This window comes from Oculina patagonica, chromosome 3, assembly GCF_052425735.1.
Source record: "Oculina patagonica isolate OP01 chromosome 3, crgOcupat, whole genome shotgun sequence".
Lineage (NCBI taxonomy): Eukaryota > Metazoa > Cnidaria > Anthozoa > Scleractinia > Oculinidae > Oculina > Oculina patagonica.
The window spans coordinates 4,558,939-4,577,323 of record NC_135760.1 but is presented as its reverse complement, the minus strand read 5'-3'; the positions used below and the strand labels follow the sequence as shown (position 1 = coordinate 4,577,323).

General features: G+C 38.7%; 2 protein-coding genes across 2 annotated transcripts; both read left to right on the top strand.

Annotated features, from left to right (window-relative positions):
* The first annotated feature begins 541 nt into the window (after positions 1-541).
* On the top strand, positions 542-12,913 carry LOC144645143 (RING finger protein 215-like). The gene is made up of 11 exons (XM_078504622.1): positions 542-822; positions 1,210-1,362; positions 2,534-2,605; positions 3,395-3,480; positions 4,300-4,357; positions 5,084-5,176; positions 9,433-9,504; positions 10,542-10,589; positions 10,689-10,853; positions 11,487-11,589; positions 12,437-12,913. The coding sequence occupies exons 1-11, from the start codon at positions 613-615 to the stop codon at positions 12,655-12,657; spliced, it is 1,281 nt and encodes a 426-aa protein (XP_078360748.1). The 5' UTR covers positions 542-612; the 3' UTR covers positions 12,658-12,913.
* On the top strand, positions 5,638-8,000 carry LOC144645137 (BTB/POZ domain-containing protein 6-like). Its single transcript, XM_078504617.1, has one exon. The coding sequence runs from the start codon at positions 6,004-6,006 to the stop codon at positions 7,336-7,338; it is 1,335 nt and encodes a 444-aa protein (XP_078360743.1). The 5' UTR covers positions 5,638-6,003; the 3' UTR covers positions 7,339-8,000.
* Positions 12,914-18,385: the final 5,472 nt, after the last annotated feature.

The window sequence follows — 18,385 nt, the reverse complement described above, 5'->3', positions numbered from 1 at the left end:
CCAACTTTCCACCCTCTCTTCTGTCATTTCCCGTAGAGTTCCCGCCCTTTCTACCCCTGTGTTCCCACCCCACTGTCCCCCTCCACAAAGAAGAAAAATTTGGGGGACATGTTTAATACTGGCAAAGAGTTTTGACAAGCATTATTTGTAGTTGTAAATAAGCAAAAATGAAAAGTAATGTCAAAAGAAAATAAGTTTGTTAGTGGTTACAGTTTAAATTTAAAAAAAAATATTATTCATGCTTATAGCATATAAGAATTTTTTGACAGTAATGTTCAGAGGACCCTTGTAAGTAGTTACATAACATGAAAGCATTTAAAAATAATGTAGTTTAAAATATATCCATATATTGTTTGAATATAGCAGAGATTTGCACCATTAAGTAAGAAATAAAATACCCAACAGCTATTATGTATTGAAGTCTGAATGTGATCGCGTTATTCCCCTCACGCGTCCCGCCACGCGTGCCACGTCCGCGCCACGCCCACGCCTAATGAGAAACCGCTGGCAAATAAAAATTTACATGAGCCTGCATAAAACAACAACATTGAACAGGCGAACAAAATGGAATGAAATTTATCTTATGAGTCTTATGTAATCGACGTTTATGCGATGTTTTCGCTACGAGTTTCACTATCCAAATTTGTGCATTGCTTTTTACACGTCCTTTGCTTTACTGTGCTTATTTTGGGCGAAGTTGACAAGGCGTTTATCGATGTGATCACCCAAAGTGAAGATGGGCAAAACAGCTCTTTCGCGAAAATTGTCGGCAAGTTCGCCAGAATTGGCGCCATGAAACAGGTAGAAGGAGAATTAAAAGAGGTAAGGTCACTCTTTGGAACGTTAGAATCATTTATCGTGACTCGTGCATGACAGACGATCGGAAATGGCATTTGATTTTAAAATAATTACATGACGAAAAGTGAAGCCTAGCAAAGTAAACATGACATTATCAATTCAATCAGCTTACCAAGGTCCCCCAATGAGGGACTTTTTGTTATTTATGGCTAAGGAGGTCGGTGATGTTCAACCAGTTCAGGCATATGAAAAATTTACCCCTCCGCGAAAGTGAGTATTTTCAAAAACTACCCCCCCCCCCCCAGTTTATGTGACGGGCCAAAAATTTTGCCCCCTCCACTCAAAATGCCGCTCCCTTAGGCATTAATAACTAACAGTCCCTAATGATGATCGTCCGATTTTGTGATTTAGATGGACAGTTGTGAAGCAGAAGATGCCGATCAAGATCAAGATGATCATGAGCTTCAGAATGATGAAACCCAAAGCTGGATTGGTGTCATACACATTCCTGTTCTAGAATATTACAATGCTCGTGGCTCCAAATCTTGTTCTGTTTTAGAAAGGGTCTGTGCATTGCTTTTATTTTCTTTCGTTTCATTGTTTTTGTCAAAAGCAGACTTAAACTCAAGCCTAGAAAAACTGGCACCTGGTGGGGAAGGGTGGATCAGGGGTATGTGGTACCTCCCCCCCCCCCTGCAAAGTAACTGAGTAGGGGTGTACTAGGGCTATATCGACACAGGACCGGACCGGAACCATTCTGAACCAGACTGGACCAGATCGGCTTCTGTTTACATGGAACTGTTTGGAACCGAAACCAGGTGTTTACACGAGACTGTTCTGGAACCAATCTGCAACGGATCCAATACAACAGCAGGTCCAGTTTTGGATCAAATCCAGACTGGTTCCAGAACGGTCCCGTGTAAACAGAAGGCCTATCCGGTCCGATTTTTGAACTGGATCTGTTTGGAACCAGTCCCGTGTAAACATAGCCTAGGACTCTAGAGACCTTGGCCTGTACCTGACCACTAAATGCTATTGTATAGCAACAGACCACATTATGCCAAAGATATGCAAGGTTGTCAAAATTCTATGCTACTTGAAGACAAAATAAGTCATCTAAACACAGACTTAGACATGCCACTTTATTGAATGTGAAGGTCCAACAATTTTGGGGCAAAAAAATAAAGAATCTGTTCACAGTATATATCTAACAGTATATATCTGTGGGAGGTGCTAAGGCTTAATGGTTAGCGTGCCAGACTCTGGATCAAGCTGTCTGGGTTCAAGCCCTGGCTGGGGCCACTGTGTTCTGTTCTTGGGCGCTTTACTTTAATGATAGTGCCTCTCTCCACCAAGGTGTATAAATAGCCGGTACCAGAGAAATGATGCTGGGTAGTGGGAGGGTATCCTGCAATGGACAAGCATCCCGTTCAGGGGGGAGTAGAAATATTCCTAGCCACTTGATGCTACAGAAACTGGGATAAGCTTGGGCAGTATGGGCCGCATGGCTCGAGGCTGTTCCACAGTATCTATCAATTAGGCTTTATATTCTATGAAATAACTGACTCGTTGTGAGTTGACTCTTATGACAAAATGTTGCTAAAAATTGATACCTTAGATATTTTTTCACGAAACATTAGATACTGAGTATTATTAATTTTGGATGTTTCATACTGAGTATTATAAATTTTGGATGTTTCAATTTGGCCTTTAAGTTTTACTTTGTTTGTTTTAGGTGAAGAAAGCAGTGTTCCTTGGTGCCTCTGCAATTATTATTCTCACACTTAATCACAGGGTATTTAGAAAGGTGTGTATGTGTGTGCATATATATATATTTTTCTTAAAAGTTGGTAACCTCAAACACTGGGCAAAATTTGCCCAGTGTATAACCTGGTATTGTAGTAAGTTATAACCTGGTATTATGGGCCTGCAATGCATGCAAATTTGTGTCTTCATTCATCACATCATCATTGTCAGCACTACTCAGGCTTGCATTTTCTCAAAAAAAAAAAATAAATAAATAAATAAATAAATAAATAAATTTTCTCAACATCCCTTTTAGGTGGGCTTATTTTTTCGATGGAAATTCAAAAATATTTGCATTTCTCTTTTGATACAGTGAGTTAAAACTTTTTTGTTGCATACAAGAATATCGCCTAGTAAAACTCTCTAAACATAAAGTACCTGGTAACCCAAAATTGCTCCGAGCATTCTCTTACAATGTAAAATACAAAATAAGTCCTATGTTATGGGCTTATAATCTGAAAAGTTATGGCTTCCTTGAAGACCTATAACTAAGGAGGGCTTATTTTTGGAACATTTTACTTGTGGGTTAAATGAAACAAGAAATGCCTTGGCACTAGGCTGCCATGACTGGATGGCAACGCACCATGTTTTTCCTGTACAAACAGCCATAAAAATGCCCCCTTTTAAGACAAAACTTAAAAAATTACATGCTAGCTTATTTCTACATGCTCTTTCTATTTCTGATAAGACTATTCTCGAAATTTAGTTGCTTAATGTTAACTTTACAGAAAGTTGGTCACATGAGCAACTGTTGCAAAAGCCCTATTTGGTATGTCTGTTTTGATTCCAGCTTGACTTGGCTCAAATGTTTTCAAGACCTGTGATAATGGTAAATGGAACAAGTAATGTTTCTAAATTAATGGATGCTCTTCGAAGGCAAGTTTTTAATCAAATACAGCTATTACTGTTATTCTTTTTATATATAGCCATAGAATTTTAAAGTTTTACATTTCAAAAGTGTGTATTTTTCTTAAGACTGTTTACAGATTGTAGCAAAGGGTGTGTCGTTTTTCTGTTTCACGCACAAATTTTAACCAAATTAACACATCATGTATACTTGAAACAGCAGAATTGGTTAATCACGCGTCTTTCTAGCTATTTTCAAGCGTTACAGTAGTATAATTTTTGCCCTTTTTTCATGTGTCAAGGACTAATTTTTGCCCTTTTCACATGTCACAAACCCTTTGCTACCCTATTTACATGGACCATGACCCAGTCTTACAGACAAATGACTGTACATACAGAAAACCAATTGCATGATGTCTTTCAAGTGCAAGAACTTATTTAGAATTCAGAATTTATCAGCAAAGGTAGTCTTTTTTTTAAAAAAAAAAAATAAAACCTTCTTCTCAAGTTGGTAAGCCTATACAATTTATAAAGAGAAAAACAACGACTTGGGGGCTCCTCCCTCCACATTGACTTTTTATTGGTATTCTTATTGGGAACCACATTGTAGGACAAAAATAAACATTAAACAATCTCCACCTCTATTTTTCAACTGCTTTATTATTTGATATTATAAAGTACTCTCGCACTAGCTCCCAAGAAAAGTTCAAATGAAAGAATTTGGGCTTTTTACGGTATTTTACAAAGAGCGTTATCTGCCAACGAAATACGTTATTTTCAAACCTTGAAGAAACCACTGTAGCTCTGTTGTTTTTTTTTTCAAAGAATCTTGTTCTTTTTGTATAATAGCGGGAAGCAAAAGCTGAAAGGAAAGATTTCCTATAACTCTTCCTTGGTTGAATTAAAGGTGAGTTGATGGTCAACCTCAGAGACAGGTGAGACATACCAGACCTTTTACTCTCATAGTGCCTCTCTCTACCAAGGCGAATTAAAGGGACTGTGTCACGGCTAAGTTAATCTTATGTTATTAAATTTTGCCAAATATTCGCTATGAAACTAAATGTTTGCAAAGAAATTAATTTTTTGATACTAAATGACAAAACCATAGCTTCGTTACAGCCAAATGTGTCTCTCGGGCGTCATAAATTAAAGTTACAAGCAGTCAAGAATAACTTTGAAAACTGTTCCGCCGGACCATATTTCAAAAGCCCATATCTGCCATATCGCAATCCGTTTCAATCTTCGACACTTTTGGCCATCCGTACCTTCTTTTGCATTTTGTGTGTTATTTAAATATAGTTCTTCACTGTTTTAAGAGGTTATTTTATACATGTAAACGAATTTGATGGTCATTTCCAATGCCTTAGTTTGGCTAAAATCCGTGACACGGTCCCTTTAATGCTGAGGGGTAACCTTGTAATGAATTAGCATCCCATCCAGCGGAGACTAGAAATACTTTTGTCACTTATTGCTACAGAAACCGGGATAAGCTCTGGCGGTATGGCCACTTGGCTCGACACAGATTTTCCTTTTTTTTAATACTTATACATTAAATCACTCTTTTACGAAAAATTACTGCTGGTATCAAAATGAAGATTTTTTGCATGAACTATGCTATCTTGATCCCTTATAGTTGCTGTCCACATTAACGCTGTGGGCGACCTGTGGCCGGCCTAGCGGATGGGAAGGAGTTGTCTGCCTTGGAAACCCTGAAAAGAGTACTGAGGTAAACTGATTAATAAAAACTGCAGTAGCCTGTGAACAGCCGCCACTCTCCTCAACCCCCCCCCCCCCCCTCCTCCACCCTCCATTTTTTTTTTCTTAAGTTCATCAGGACGTTTTTACTCAGTTGGAAAAATAAAAACAGTTTGAACTGCCGTACAGTTAAAATGCGCGAAAATCTCCTGCTTTGTGTAGATACGTAAATCACGACGTTTTAATCGGTTGAAAAGTTAAGACAGTTTTATGCTGCCTCATCAAAATGCACAAGAAACTTCTGCTCCGTATACTTAACGTAGTCATGACTTTTTAATCGGTTGAAAAATTAAGACAGTTTTATGCTGCCTCATCAAAATGCGATGTAGAAACTTCTGCTCCGTGTACTCAAGTTAGTCTCGTCGTTTTCAGTTGGTCGAGATATTAAAGCTGTTGTTCAACTACCTTGTTATTAAAATGCCTGAGAAACAGTTTTAACTGCCTAATTGAAATGCCGGAAAAAACTTCTGCTTTGTGTAAGAAACTCGCGTCTTTTCGTAAGTCGATCGAGAAAGTTTCCTCGTTTGAGAAATTTTTACCACTTGAAACTTGAACTTTTGGTCAGTCAAGAAATTTTCAGCAGTCGAGAATTGACGTTAATTGTAAAACAGGGGAAGTGCCTCATTAATGTGCACGAGGAACTCCTGCTCTTTAATTTGACAAGACCATTAATTATATACTGCGACATGACAAGCTTTAAAATTCAGACCACGGAAATACATACCAATTAACTATTTCAGTTTCTTAAACAACTTCTTCTAGAGAACTGAAAATCTCAGTATTTATGCCCAGAGAACCATGTCTTTCCTCGAGAAAAACTGGCAAACAACAAGACCTACTATCAGAGAAAGAAGCAAGTACGTGTTCAACAACGATCTCTTCAGCGATGTGAAGTTTGTTGTCCAAGGGGCCAGTGGCGAGAATGAAAGCATAAAACAAGTGATTCCTGCTCACAAGTTCGTGCTGTCGATAAGCAGTCCTGTGTTTGAAGCCATGTTTTACGGCGAGGTGGCGGAGACTAGAGACTCTATTGAACTGCCTGACTGTGAGTACGAGAGTATGCTGGAGTTGTTTCGTTACATGTACAGCGATGAAGTGATCTTGAACGGAAATAATGTGATGGGAGTGTTGTATTTGGCGAAAAAATACATAGTGCCTTCATTGGCTGACAAATGCATGGCGTTTCTGCAAGATAACTTAGATCCATCTAATGTATTCAATATCTTGCCACACGCTCAGAAATATGAAGAGAAAAACCTGGTGGATAAATGCTGGGAAGTGATCGATGGTCAGGCAGAAGAAGCTGTAAAATCGGATGGATTTTTGACGATTGAGAGATGCTTACTTGAGGAAGTAGTTGAACGTGACGCTTTGAATATTGAAGAGGTTGAGTTGTTTAAAGCGGTGAATTTGTGGGCAACAAAGAAATGTGAAGAACAAGGCTTATCGACAGATGGTAGTGAAAAAAGAAGAATTCTTGGAGAACGGATTGTGAAAGAGATACGTTTTCCAGTAATGACACAACAGGAATTTGCTGGTGTTGTTCTTGACTGCAACATACTGACCCCAGACGAAGCTTTTAGCGTTGTTAAGTTTTTTAATTCAGTGCTTAGTACTCCAGTAGGATTTTCTGAGAAGAAAAGAAATTTTTGCCAGTGTTGCTGCAGATTTGGCTCCGTTGATCACACTAGCTCAGGTTATCCTTATTTACCTGACCAAAAGGACTGTCTATTCTTTACTGTCAACAAAGACATCTCGTTGCTAGGGGTAACACTCTGCGGAAGTGAAAATAACAAGTATTCTGTAACTATACACATAAAAAATTTGGACGAAAATGAATATATTTTTTCTAAATCAGGAACATTTTCCTCTGTGCTTATCAAGCCCAAACCCGCAGTAAATTCTTACTACGGCTTCACTGTTCTGTTTGACCGTTCTGTTTTCTTGAAGAAAGATGTTAGTTATCTTCTCGAAGCTTTCATTTCTGGTGCAAACTCTTGTATTGGTCAAAATGGTAAAGATTTTGTGCTTTGTTCGGGGGTAAGATTTGATTTTAAAGACAGTGGTTTTAGTGACAGTGGAACCAAAGTTGCAGTCGGGCAATTTCCAGGGTTTCATTTTACTATAAAATAAATAGCTCACGCAATTTTAGGCAATTTCAGTTCTTAACTGAAATATAACAAGAAAACGGCTTAAACATGTTTTAGAACAACTTAAAGAAACACAGAGAAGCGAAGAAAGGGCATGAATTGACAAAACCGAAGAAAAATAAAACGGATTGCATTTGGGGACTGAAACTTGAAAAACGTTGAGTGGACCTTTTTAGGTTGATCTCAGTTTGTAAGAAAATTTCATTTGTAATGTTCAGAATCATCCTTGTTTGTAATGTGGCCGTGATTTTGCCAATAAAGACTGTAACTCTGCCAATTTGAAGTTTATTTTTTAGAGCTCATAATTAACGAAAATTAACAGAATTTCCTAAAATACCGTTACCTAGCCCAACAACGCAGTCAAAGACAGGATGTCAGCACTCAGTTTTGAACTTAATTAACCGATTATAAACCTGTTTCAATAAATTCGTTTATTGATATTCAGAGGTGTTTACTTTAGTCTAACAGTTTTTATAAGGAATCTAATTTGCGGTCTCTGCAATAAACAGTCGTCTTGTTTACTTGAAGTAAAGTAAACGAAAAGTAGTAGAATCAGGGATGGTACACTTTTTCCGGCCAAAAACTTCAAGGACTTATCAAGGACTTTCCAGGACCCTGCTTGGAAATCTCAAAAACTTTTTTCATGGAATTTACCCCAAATAAACGATTTCCAGTCTGTTGTGCCGTTGATGTGCTTGCCGAAGAACTAAAAAAATCGCTTATTTTGGCGGTCTTCTCATTGCCTTTAAGCCTTTTGACGTTCAATAAAAAAAAGTGAAGGACTTTCAAGGACCGAAAACCAATTTCAAGTACTTTCAAGGCCATGAATTTCCTGAAATTCAATAGTTTTTAAGACGCGTACGAACCCTGTAGAATAGCCTGAATTGGGATCCAATAAAACTTAAGGCTCAGAAGAGGTTGTAGTTCATTGCGCTATAATCTCCAGCTTGTCGTAGCTGGCTCAGTCCACCTTCACAAAATGAAAGAAGCTCTCAATATGATTCATTCTATCTGAACTGAAGTTCTCGGTGCACGGTTCGAAATTTCTAAGAAGGGTCCTTAAAAAGGCCTTGAATTTTTGGCCTGAAAATGTGTACGAACCCTGTCGGTGGAACAGAGAGTAACTTTGCCCTTTTCAAGACGAAGACTTGAATCACAGAGGCACGATTTTTACTGAGATCACCACTTAAATCCACCACCATGAGCTCCCCTCGTCCACTTTGGCAAACTAACTTTGGACTGGATTGTCTTTCACTAGTACAAAAAATTTCAACAGTTCAGCTTTTCATACTGGTTACACTGAATGACTTCCGCCCGTAGCTATAGCAACTGTTAGGGTTCGACTTTCCCTCCTGGCTCCATTTCCTTCTCTGCAAGAACATGTTTGGTCTTGTGGTAGAAACTGCCTCTGCCAAGACAAATGGCAGCATCTTTCACTCAAATTTCCTTTCTGTGACCCTTCTTTGTTCATTTGGTAATCGCTTACAGAATTCCTTTTCATACAACAAGCCCTTCCAGCACGAGCTTGCAAAATTAAGAAGTACCCATGTTCATACTGTCCTGTTAATTGATTGTCGGAAAAAATTCCCGTGTGCTGCGTGACATTTGTACTTTTCTTGTTCATATTGTCCTGTCACCTACTTGAGGAGTGTTTTTTTTTTCTTTTTGAGCCACTTATCTTATCCCAACACAAAAAACGACCTTCTTCTCTTCGTAATGACTGCAAGGCCCTCAGCAATTTTCTCTCATCCTGTTACTTAAAATTTGTGTGGTCGTCCAACCGCGCAGCTAGTGGCCCTGTGAAATGTCAAAGAACAAGGATAGACAACATTATTAACATATTAAGACGTTTAGAGCGATTTTTGTTCTCCAAAGTAATAACTCTGGCCAGTCACATAGGACGCAGACGATCTAGTAAACCAATCGAAACTCAAAACAAATGCATGTAGCCGGCAAGAAGCGCGGGAAAACGTGTGTGAGCAGTTTTGGTTTTACTTCTGATTGGTTGAGTAAGTGGCGAAAGTTTTTTTGTAACTAATTACAACATTGACTGGCTGTTTTTTTTTTGTTCCGTTAGGAAGTCAACTCTCAGTTCACCGGCTCTTCAATGTTCTTTGCATCAGTGTTGTTTTGTCTTTTAGTATTTAAGGTAAGTTAGGAAGACACTAAAATTTTTAAAGGAGCTGTGTCATGTATTTTAGCCAAATTAAGGCCTGGGAAATGGCAATCACATGAAATTCGGTGAAATATAAAAATAACCACTCAAAAAAATGAAGGAACATTTCAATAACACAGCAAATACAAAGGAAGGTACGGATGGCCAAAAGTGAAGTAGATTGAAAAGGATTGCAATATGGGTTTTCGAAATACTGTTAACGTTGGGCTGAACAGTTTTCAAAGTTAATCTCGTTTGCTTGTAACTTTAAATTTTAACACCCGGGAGACACATTTGGTTGCAATGAAGCTATAGTTCTGTCATTTAGATCCATAGAAGTGATTTCAGTCTTTGCAAACATTAAGTTTCATAGCGAGTATTTCGCAAAACTTAATAAAATAAACTTAACTCAGCCGTGACACAGTCCCTTTAACTTGACTGCATTAGGCTCAAAAGGGCTTACTCCTCTATAATAGCTATACAGGTTTGTGCCGCGCCAAAGAGTATGGTTTCCGCGCCGTTTTGGTCTGAAATGGGGGATGGTTTGTGCGTTCCTTTGAAGCCGTTGATTGGATGGTCACGCAATTCGTGACGACCCAAGTAACGACAGCTAAGGAAACTAGAAAATGATAATAATATTATAATAATAATTAAGAATATTTAGAGGGTGTGGGGTGCAATCTTCCTTCAGGGTTCGTACACTTTTTCAAGCCAAAAATTCAACGACTTTTCAAGGACTTTTTTCACGAAATTTACCCCAAATCAACGGTTGATGTGCTTGCTGAAGAACTTAAAAAATCGCTTATTTTGGCGGTCTTCTCATTGTCTTGAAGCCTTTTGATGTTCAATTAAAAAATCAAGGGCTTTCAAGGACCGAAAACCAATTTCAAGGACTTTCAAGGCCTTGAATTTTTATTTTGAGATTCAAGGACTTTCAAGGACTTTCGAGGCACGTGCGAACCCTGTTCCTTTTTTGAAAGACAGTTTTAAGCTGCAATATTGTGAAGTGTCCTTTTCTCCTGACTCCACAGACCCAGCTTAGCCAGTTCCTACACAATTATTGGATTTCTAAGAAAGAGGTGAGGGTTCTTTTTTCAGTTTTTCTTTGAAACGAGACTGTTTTAATTTTTTTTTTCGTTGAAGTAACCTTGTGCTTCTTTTTGTCTCTGCCCATACAGGAAATGCTAAGACAAGAAGCAGTCGAAGCCATCGCAAAACTTAAATTAAGAAAATATAGACGAAGAGTAAGACAGTCATGTTGCTCATCGAGCATACATGCCGAACAGGAGCGGAGAGATTCGGAAGTGTGTGCAGTTTGTCTGGATGAGTTTCACAGCAACCAGGTAAGACTAGTAAAAAATCCAGATGATTTTTCAATCCTACAAATATCAATTCTCTTCGCTGATTTTCGTAAATTTCTTTAAATAACAGCGTCAATTTGATGGTACATCGACGAAGTCTTCTCTAGTTGATGATTCTTGTGCCTCAGCCCAACTAAAATTAAAATAGCTGTCAGTGTAATACCGAATCGTGAGTCAGAGCGATTTTTAATCGAGTGTCGTAAAACCAAAACCAAAGTTATCATTTTGGCCAATCATAAACAACACAGACAATCCAATGAATAAAGCAATCAATCCTCGAAGCAAATAGATGTAGTCGGCACGAAGTGAGGGAAAATGTGCGCGAGCGAGTCACGATTCGTTTCTTCTGATTGGTTGGAAACATCGGAATGAACTAATCAGAACTCAAAGCAAAAACATGCAGCCTGCGCCAAGCGCGGGAAAACATGAGTAAGCCGAGTTATGGTTGGCTTTTGTGTTTTCATCCTCATTGGCTAGAGCGCCTTACACTTATAATCCAATTAGAGACTGAACAAATTTAACACCAAAACAGCAACGACTGATTATTTTTTACACTAAGTCACTAAATCAGATAAAAAAACAACTCGCTAATGTATACCTTACGTTTTATTTCAGCTGGTGCGAACACTTCCGTGTGATCACGAGTTCCACTACAAATGTGTGGACCGCTGGTTACTGGCAAAGAGGACCTGTCCATTGTGTAAAGGAAACATTATAGGTTAGTACTGTGTTATTCATATTGCAGTTCATCGCCTGGCACTATCTGCTCAGCTCTCAGGCCACTCACGTACACTTCCATTCAGAGTACCAAGTAGCCTGCGTAGCAAGCGTTCCCGTGCGAGCGAAGTGCTGCTATGTGTCGGGCGCGAACGAGTATTCTGGCTAGAAGCACTTCGCTCGCACGGGAACGCTTGCTACGCAGGCTAAGTACCAAGAGGCAGCGTGGCCTAGTGGTTAGGGCACTGGACATGTAATCCGGATGTCCCAGGCTCATATCCTGCTCCCTGCCACTAATTGGATTTGTGTTCGGCAATTACAAGTAGACTCTCCCAATATCGATCACTGGTTCGACAAGCACTTTTAAGAAAAGTAGCTTCTCTACTATTAAGAAAAAGATGATTGAATTCCTAATGAAATGAGACTGAATTGGCCAAGCCACACATTCACAACTTAATTATAAACATATTGATAACCGAGGTGGCTCCCCTATAAGCTTGGAGGTTTCTTCGCCCTACCTTAATGTTAAATTTGTGAAGTGTCTAAATGATGATGATGATGACGATGATGATTTATAGAGAAAGCAAACATTACTCGAGCTCAGACGTGTGCTGATTCACAAGAAATCACTTAAACAAATTCTTGTTTTTGAGATGATTTTATTTCTTGAAAAAAAGCCACACAAAACTTTTTATTCCCCAATTGGCCTAAGAGCATTGAAAACTATAGCTGTGTAGTCTACCAGCATTTGTAAATAACCTGTCTATTTTCTATACAATTTCTAACTGAAATGCGAATTAAAACGGAATTGAGTCAACTCCGCCTACTTTCCCATGTTTTTTAAACAGAGAGGCTTTCACGTTTGAACGCTGGAGGCTGCATGGACACATTGAACATGGGCGAGACTATGGAAAACGAACGAGATCAGCGACAGTTACAGAGATTGCGGACGTCAACAACAAATGGTTCGAGCCAGAAAAACTGCGCCAGTTCATTATCAAACGCTGGTGACGTTAAAAAAGCTGGCTGTAGTGCGAACAAGTTTTGTCGCCGTACAACTAGGATGTAAGATCTCTGGGCAGATGTAACCGGAGATAAAAACTGGGACTGTAATAGAGGCGAAGACAAATTATTGGGACGTCTGGTGAAAATATTTGGAACTGAATTTGAAGCATTCATGTGCTGGGAACGGGATAGGTGCAGTTTTAATACATATTTACACGAAATGTTGGAAAACTTGATATTGGAATTGCTTGGTTATATATATTTTATAAATTTATTGAACAAGGTACGTTATTCACTTAATAAAGAAGTGAATTTATGGAACTTTCGTATTTGTGCTTGATTAAATAAATGTGCGCATAGAAAGTCGGGAAGAAATATTCCCCATCTCATCACCATAACTGAAGAAAGAATGAATGAATGAAATACTTTATTATAGTGTCTGAGGTATTTAGTTTAAAAAAACTAATTGGGGACACTATTTATTCCTCGCGAAGCGAGGCCGAAGGCCGAGCGTAGCGGGGTGTATAATTTTGTCCCTCAAAGGGATCAGGCGGGATGAAATCTCGTGTGGAGTTTACGGTCATATATATTTCTATATATATATATATATATATATATTTGTGAGCTTGGTGTGTGGCGGAAATGACGTCACACGGCCGCCGCGCGCTGGTGGCCTAATGGTATAAAGGCGTCGAACTTGAAATCAGATCTTCGGAACTGAGGTCGGGGGTTCGAATCCGGCTAGGGTACGTTTTTTTTTTTTTTTTTTTTTTTTTCTTTTTTTTTGTGGGTTCGAATTCTGAGCCTTTCATTTTTATCGTTTTTCTTTTCGGATTAAAATAACATTGATCTCCACATAATACTCCCTCAACGCCTATTCAGGCTATAAATCTTTCATCGCCATCAGGGGCGCGCGGGCGGAGGCTTCGAATCCTCCTGCCGTTCGTTCTTCTTCTCTTTTCTTAATGCCATCAAATAAATGTCCAAAATGCGACTATCCAATAATTTGTCGATGATTTTGAAAATAGCCTGCGCTTCCCAACGCTTTATACCTCTTTACGAACCAGAAAAAGCCACCATCTTCAAAGCGGAGTAGACCCTGGGAACGAGGGTGTCGCGGCCATGCCCGTTGAAATTTCTAACAAATATATCTTTCTGCCTACTGTGGAAAATTGAATATGTACAATTCAATAAATGTTCAACTTCAAAAAATCCACTCCTTATTTATAACACCCCCCCCCCCCTCCCCAACCCAGAGCTTCGCGAGGCCCTGCGAGTCACGTATTACTAGTATTAAAATATATCTAAGCTATTTAAAGTTAAACTATTTACACTTAAATTCTAAGAAAAAAACCCGTACTACATAGATAAATAGATAAATAAATGAATAAATGACAATAGAATATAAAATTTTATAATAAAAGTAGGTGAAAGATAAAAATTGCAGTTAAGAATTAAAGCATCACAGGCCTCTCAGGTTTTTCTCTATTCTCTTTTTTGTTCGTTCCCGCACAAATTGATGTCGTAGAACATCGATTGCAAAGCTGTAGGTATATTTCTTCAGCACGCGGGAACTCGGACTCGCCGATGTTATTTTTGTTCAGTTCAATGTTTTCACTGTTTTTTTTTTTCTTTAAAAAGATAGAAACAGCTGCGATGTTCTTAAAATGACATGAGAAATAAAGTGACATTCAAAGGACTTGAAAATGTTAGCGTTGAAGAAAGAAATTACGGTGAATAAATGCTTAAGGTGGCTGAATACAGTTTTTACGTGACTCAAAGGCGCGCGCTACGATTTTCTGCTTGACGTCATTATGCTCGCGCGCGCTAAAATGGCGCTAGCAACTCTAAACAGAAACGAAAAAGAGTTCCATCTGTTTTACCGCGCTTTACCACATTTTTATACAAAAGAAAACTTCAAAATACTTTCAGATACGTCTTGAAACCTGGGACGGAAAACAATACGACAAAAAAAGGTGGATAAACAGCCGACAGAGAAGTTTTAATTCTGTCTTTCATTATCGCTCGCGACGCATGGCGTCATATTAGCGCGCGCTCGCACGCGCAATTTGATTCACTTCAGAGGTCGTAAAAGTCAGATTTTGATCCAGATTTTCTCGAAAACCTACCGTACAACCTATTATGAAACTTTCACAATTAAATGTAAGTGGTGAACCACGTCCACAGCCAAAATTTTGAAAAAATCTGTAAGACAGATTTTGAGCTATTTTAAAAATCGGCAAAATATCACATTTTCCTATTTTGCGAAAAATCTGTCTTACAGATTTTGATATTATTTTGCATGAACGATAAATCAAAGCCAATTTCTTATTTCTGAAATTTTGAGGTAGGGTCGTACGGGTAGATTTTGAGAAAAACGCCGTTTAAACTACTAGTGCCAGTCCCCTCTTGAGCACTCGGCCGTTCATTTAAGCTGTTTATTAGCATTTTTATTTTCTAAATATCGCATTAGATGGTTTTTAGGATGTAACAAACAGTGATAAGAGAAAGACAAAACTTTTCTGGAGATTGTACAAGAGAGTTAAAGGTTGGACTGATTTGCCCTCTCAAAACTGTATTAAGCCACCTTAAACTCGGTAGAATTGTGATAAGGATGTTATTTCCCAGAGTGACAGAGAGAGAGAGAGGTACTCGGAAAAAATTCATTCTCCCTGTCGAACGTACGACCTTTCGCACACCGGCTGGACGCTCTACCACTACAAAAAGGCACTAAAAGCTCGTAGCTTTTCGATGAGGGAGAATGCGTGGCAAGAAAATGATACTACATGGGTAAACTTGATAGAAATGTAAGAATAATGTTAGTTAGTGATATAGTACTTTTCCAGTAGCCAACTTTGGGCGTTAACTTTTTTTATGCCGGCAAAACACGCTAAACCCAAGTTTGAATGGATTAAAGGGACTGTGTCATGGCTGAGTTTATTTTATTTTATCGAGTTTTGCCAAATACTCGCTATGAAACTGTTTGCAAAGAATTACTGCTATGGCTCTAAATGACAAAACCATAGCTTCATTACAACCGAATGTGCCTCCCGGGCGTTATAATTTAAAGTTACAAGCAAAACAGATTAACTTTGAAAACTGTTCAGCCCAACAGTATTTCAAAAACCCATATTACAATCCGCTTCAATCTTCGTCACTTTTGGCCATCCGTACCTTCTTTTGTATTTGCTGTGTTATTGAAATGTTACTTCAATGGTTTGAGCGGTTATTTTTACATCTTCACCGAATTTAATGGCCATTTTCCATGCCTAAATTTGGCTTAAATCCGTGACACAGTTCCTTTAATCAGTGCAGGGATTAAATACCTTGTTTCCGCGGTGTATTTACTATTACGTGCTAATAATAGACAAAACTCGCTGAATACACACGTCAACACCAACAGGGAGTATTTATATATTTGGTCGGGCAAACGAAAAAGACGGCAGTATAAGCCGGTCACCACAACTGAAGAAAAGCAACATCGCTTGCAAAGCTGTCGGTATATCGAGCTGTTTCTATCTTTTTAAAGAAAAAAAAATAGTCAAAACATTGGAACTGACAAAAAATAACATAGGGGACCTGAGACAACTTTTTGGCAACTTTTCACATTTCGAGCAACTTTAAGCAACTTTTTTCTTTTGAGCAACTCAATGCATTTTGAGCAATCTTGAACGTTTCCGAAGATTAACGAAGTTTGCTGAAGATTTTCGCGGAGCATCTGAAGACGTTTTGACTTTCGACTCATTCCCCATTACAACGTTACAAAATTAGTCAGCAGACATGACATTGATATCTTCAAGATATTTCTCAGATTTTTTTTTGCAGTGAAATTGGATGAAACTCCTTAGAAATCTTACAAATTTTTGCCTTAAAATGTCATCTAGATACTTCTGTTGCAGTGAAATTGGATAAAGCTGCTTAGAAATTTTACCTTTAACAGGAAATTAGCATATATTTGGCGAAAGAAATTCTCTTGATGAAAAGCAGCGTTTTCGATTTTTTGGGGCAACTATTTTTTAATTTTTTGGGCGGCCAACTTTCGAGGACCTTTTTCATAAATTTCGAGCAACTTATGGAAAGCCCTCAGGTCCCGGGGCGGCCTTTTCTCTGCCGTAGCTCACGCGGTTTATTTTGTACTTTCTTTTTCTTTGCCAAATTTGTTATCTATTAATTACAACAACGGTTTACTTTGATTTCCCAGCGTGTGACGCTGCTAAGCCTTTCGGCCTCTCTTGCCGCTGGGTGTTATCAGGAAAAAGGTTTTCCTTCCAACTTTCTCCATCGCCGCGCTCAAACAACAAAAACACCGAAAAAAATAATAAAAAATCTTGTCTCGCAGTGCCTTCCCGAGATACAGATCTGTCATAATCTGGACTGCAATGCAATTACCGACAGATAGAGCAGGTGTTATTTCAAAACTGCTCGAGTCTTAAAGGGAAGCGCAAACCAAAAATCGGTGTTTATCTATTAAACGGTGTTTGCCACTTGATTTTAAAACCATAAAACAGCCGATAATGTTTTTAATTACAAGCGGCTATTTCCAAAATAAGTTGTTTTTACTGCGGAGAATTAGAACGTTTGCGGTTCCGTTTGCCAATTTTGAGATGAGTTCCGCGTGGGAATCAAAATCGTCCTAGCTGCGACGAATCCTCACAGCTTGCTAACAAAGAAAAATCCAGTCTTAATATGTGAGAAATTTGTCACGTTTAACCTACAATCTTTGACAAAACCTTGGCGATGAAAAAATAAAGTAATTTCCCCTCCCCCTTCCCCCCCCCAAAAAAACAAAAAAACCCCCCCCCTTTACAATTTTGCGTAACAAGCAAAAGGTTAATGCCTTCAACTTGCTGCCTACTTTTGCTCACAAACTGAAACGCACTGCACAAGGAGTTTGGGCACATTGCGCTATCCATCACTGAAACCGGGGAAGAGGGTGGGTGTGCCAACGAATTTTGTCAATGATTGTAGTTATATAGCTTAGCTTCCACAACTCTCCTGTAGCAAAGTGGTAGAGCCTCCGACCGGTGCTGCGGAAGGTCATAGGTTAGAATTCCTGTTGGGAGAACTCGGAACTTTTTCCGAGCACCGCGTTAACTTCGACGAATCACACACTTGTTTAGTTGGAAAGAACTCGCAGACAGAAGCACACCTTTTACGATCAGTTGTTTATAATTTTGTAGCTACTGTGCGAGTCTTGTGATTCAAGCGCCCGGTTTCCATTGGTGATCTTGTTTGGGTTTGTCTACAGACCTTGGTTTGGACCTCCATAAACAAAAAATAAATTACCTTTATTTAGTCACGCTGAGGTATAAAGCTATAAGCTTGTAGGGCCGTGTATTCCCAATCGAATTGGGATTTGGAAGTGTTGGTTTTTGTGAAGGGAGGAAAACCGGAGAAAAGCCCTCGGAGCAAGAACGAGAACCAACAACAAACCCAACCCACATATGACGCAGAGTCCGGGAATCGAACCCGGGCCATATTGGTGGGAGGCGAGCGCTCTTACCACTGCGCCATCCCTGCTCCATAAAAGTTCCTGTTATAGTTTTGTGTTCTATTTGTTTTGTTTCTTCCGAATTTGTCATTGGCCGTTTTCTCTTTATGTTGGTTATTCATGTAGGTCTGTTTGTATTCGCTTTCTTAAGTTAGTCTCAAACTTAGGGCCATATTTTTTTGGGGGGGGGGGGGGAAAAAAAAAAAAAAAAAAAAATTAAGGGGGAAAAAAAAAAAAAAAATTTAAAAAAAAAAAAAAAATAAAAAAAAAAAAAAAAAAAAAAAAAAAAAAAAAAAAAGAA

Bases quoted from the DNA above. Each gene is read 5' to 3' on its own strand.
- LOC144645137 (XM_078504617.1), top strand. From the start codon at position 6,004: ATGTCTTTCCTCGAGAAAAACTGGCAAACAACAAGACCTACTATCAGA.
- LOC144645143 (XM_078504622.1), top strand. From the start codon at position 613: ATGTTTTCGCTACGAGTTTCACTATCCAAATTTGTGCATTGCTTTTTA. The intron at 4,358-5,083 runs GTGAGTTGATGG...GATCCCTTATAG, and splicing joins CTTCCTTGGTTGAATTAAAG to TTGCTGTCCACATTAACGCT. The intron at 11,590-12,436 runs GTTAGTACTGTG...TTTTTTAAACAG, and splicing joins GTGTAAAGGAAACATTATAG to AGAGGCTTTCACGTTTGAAC.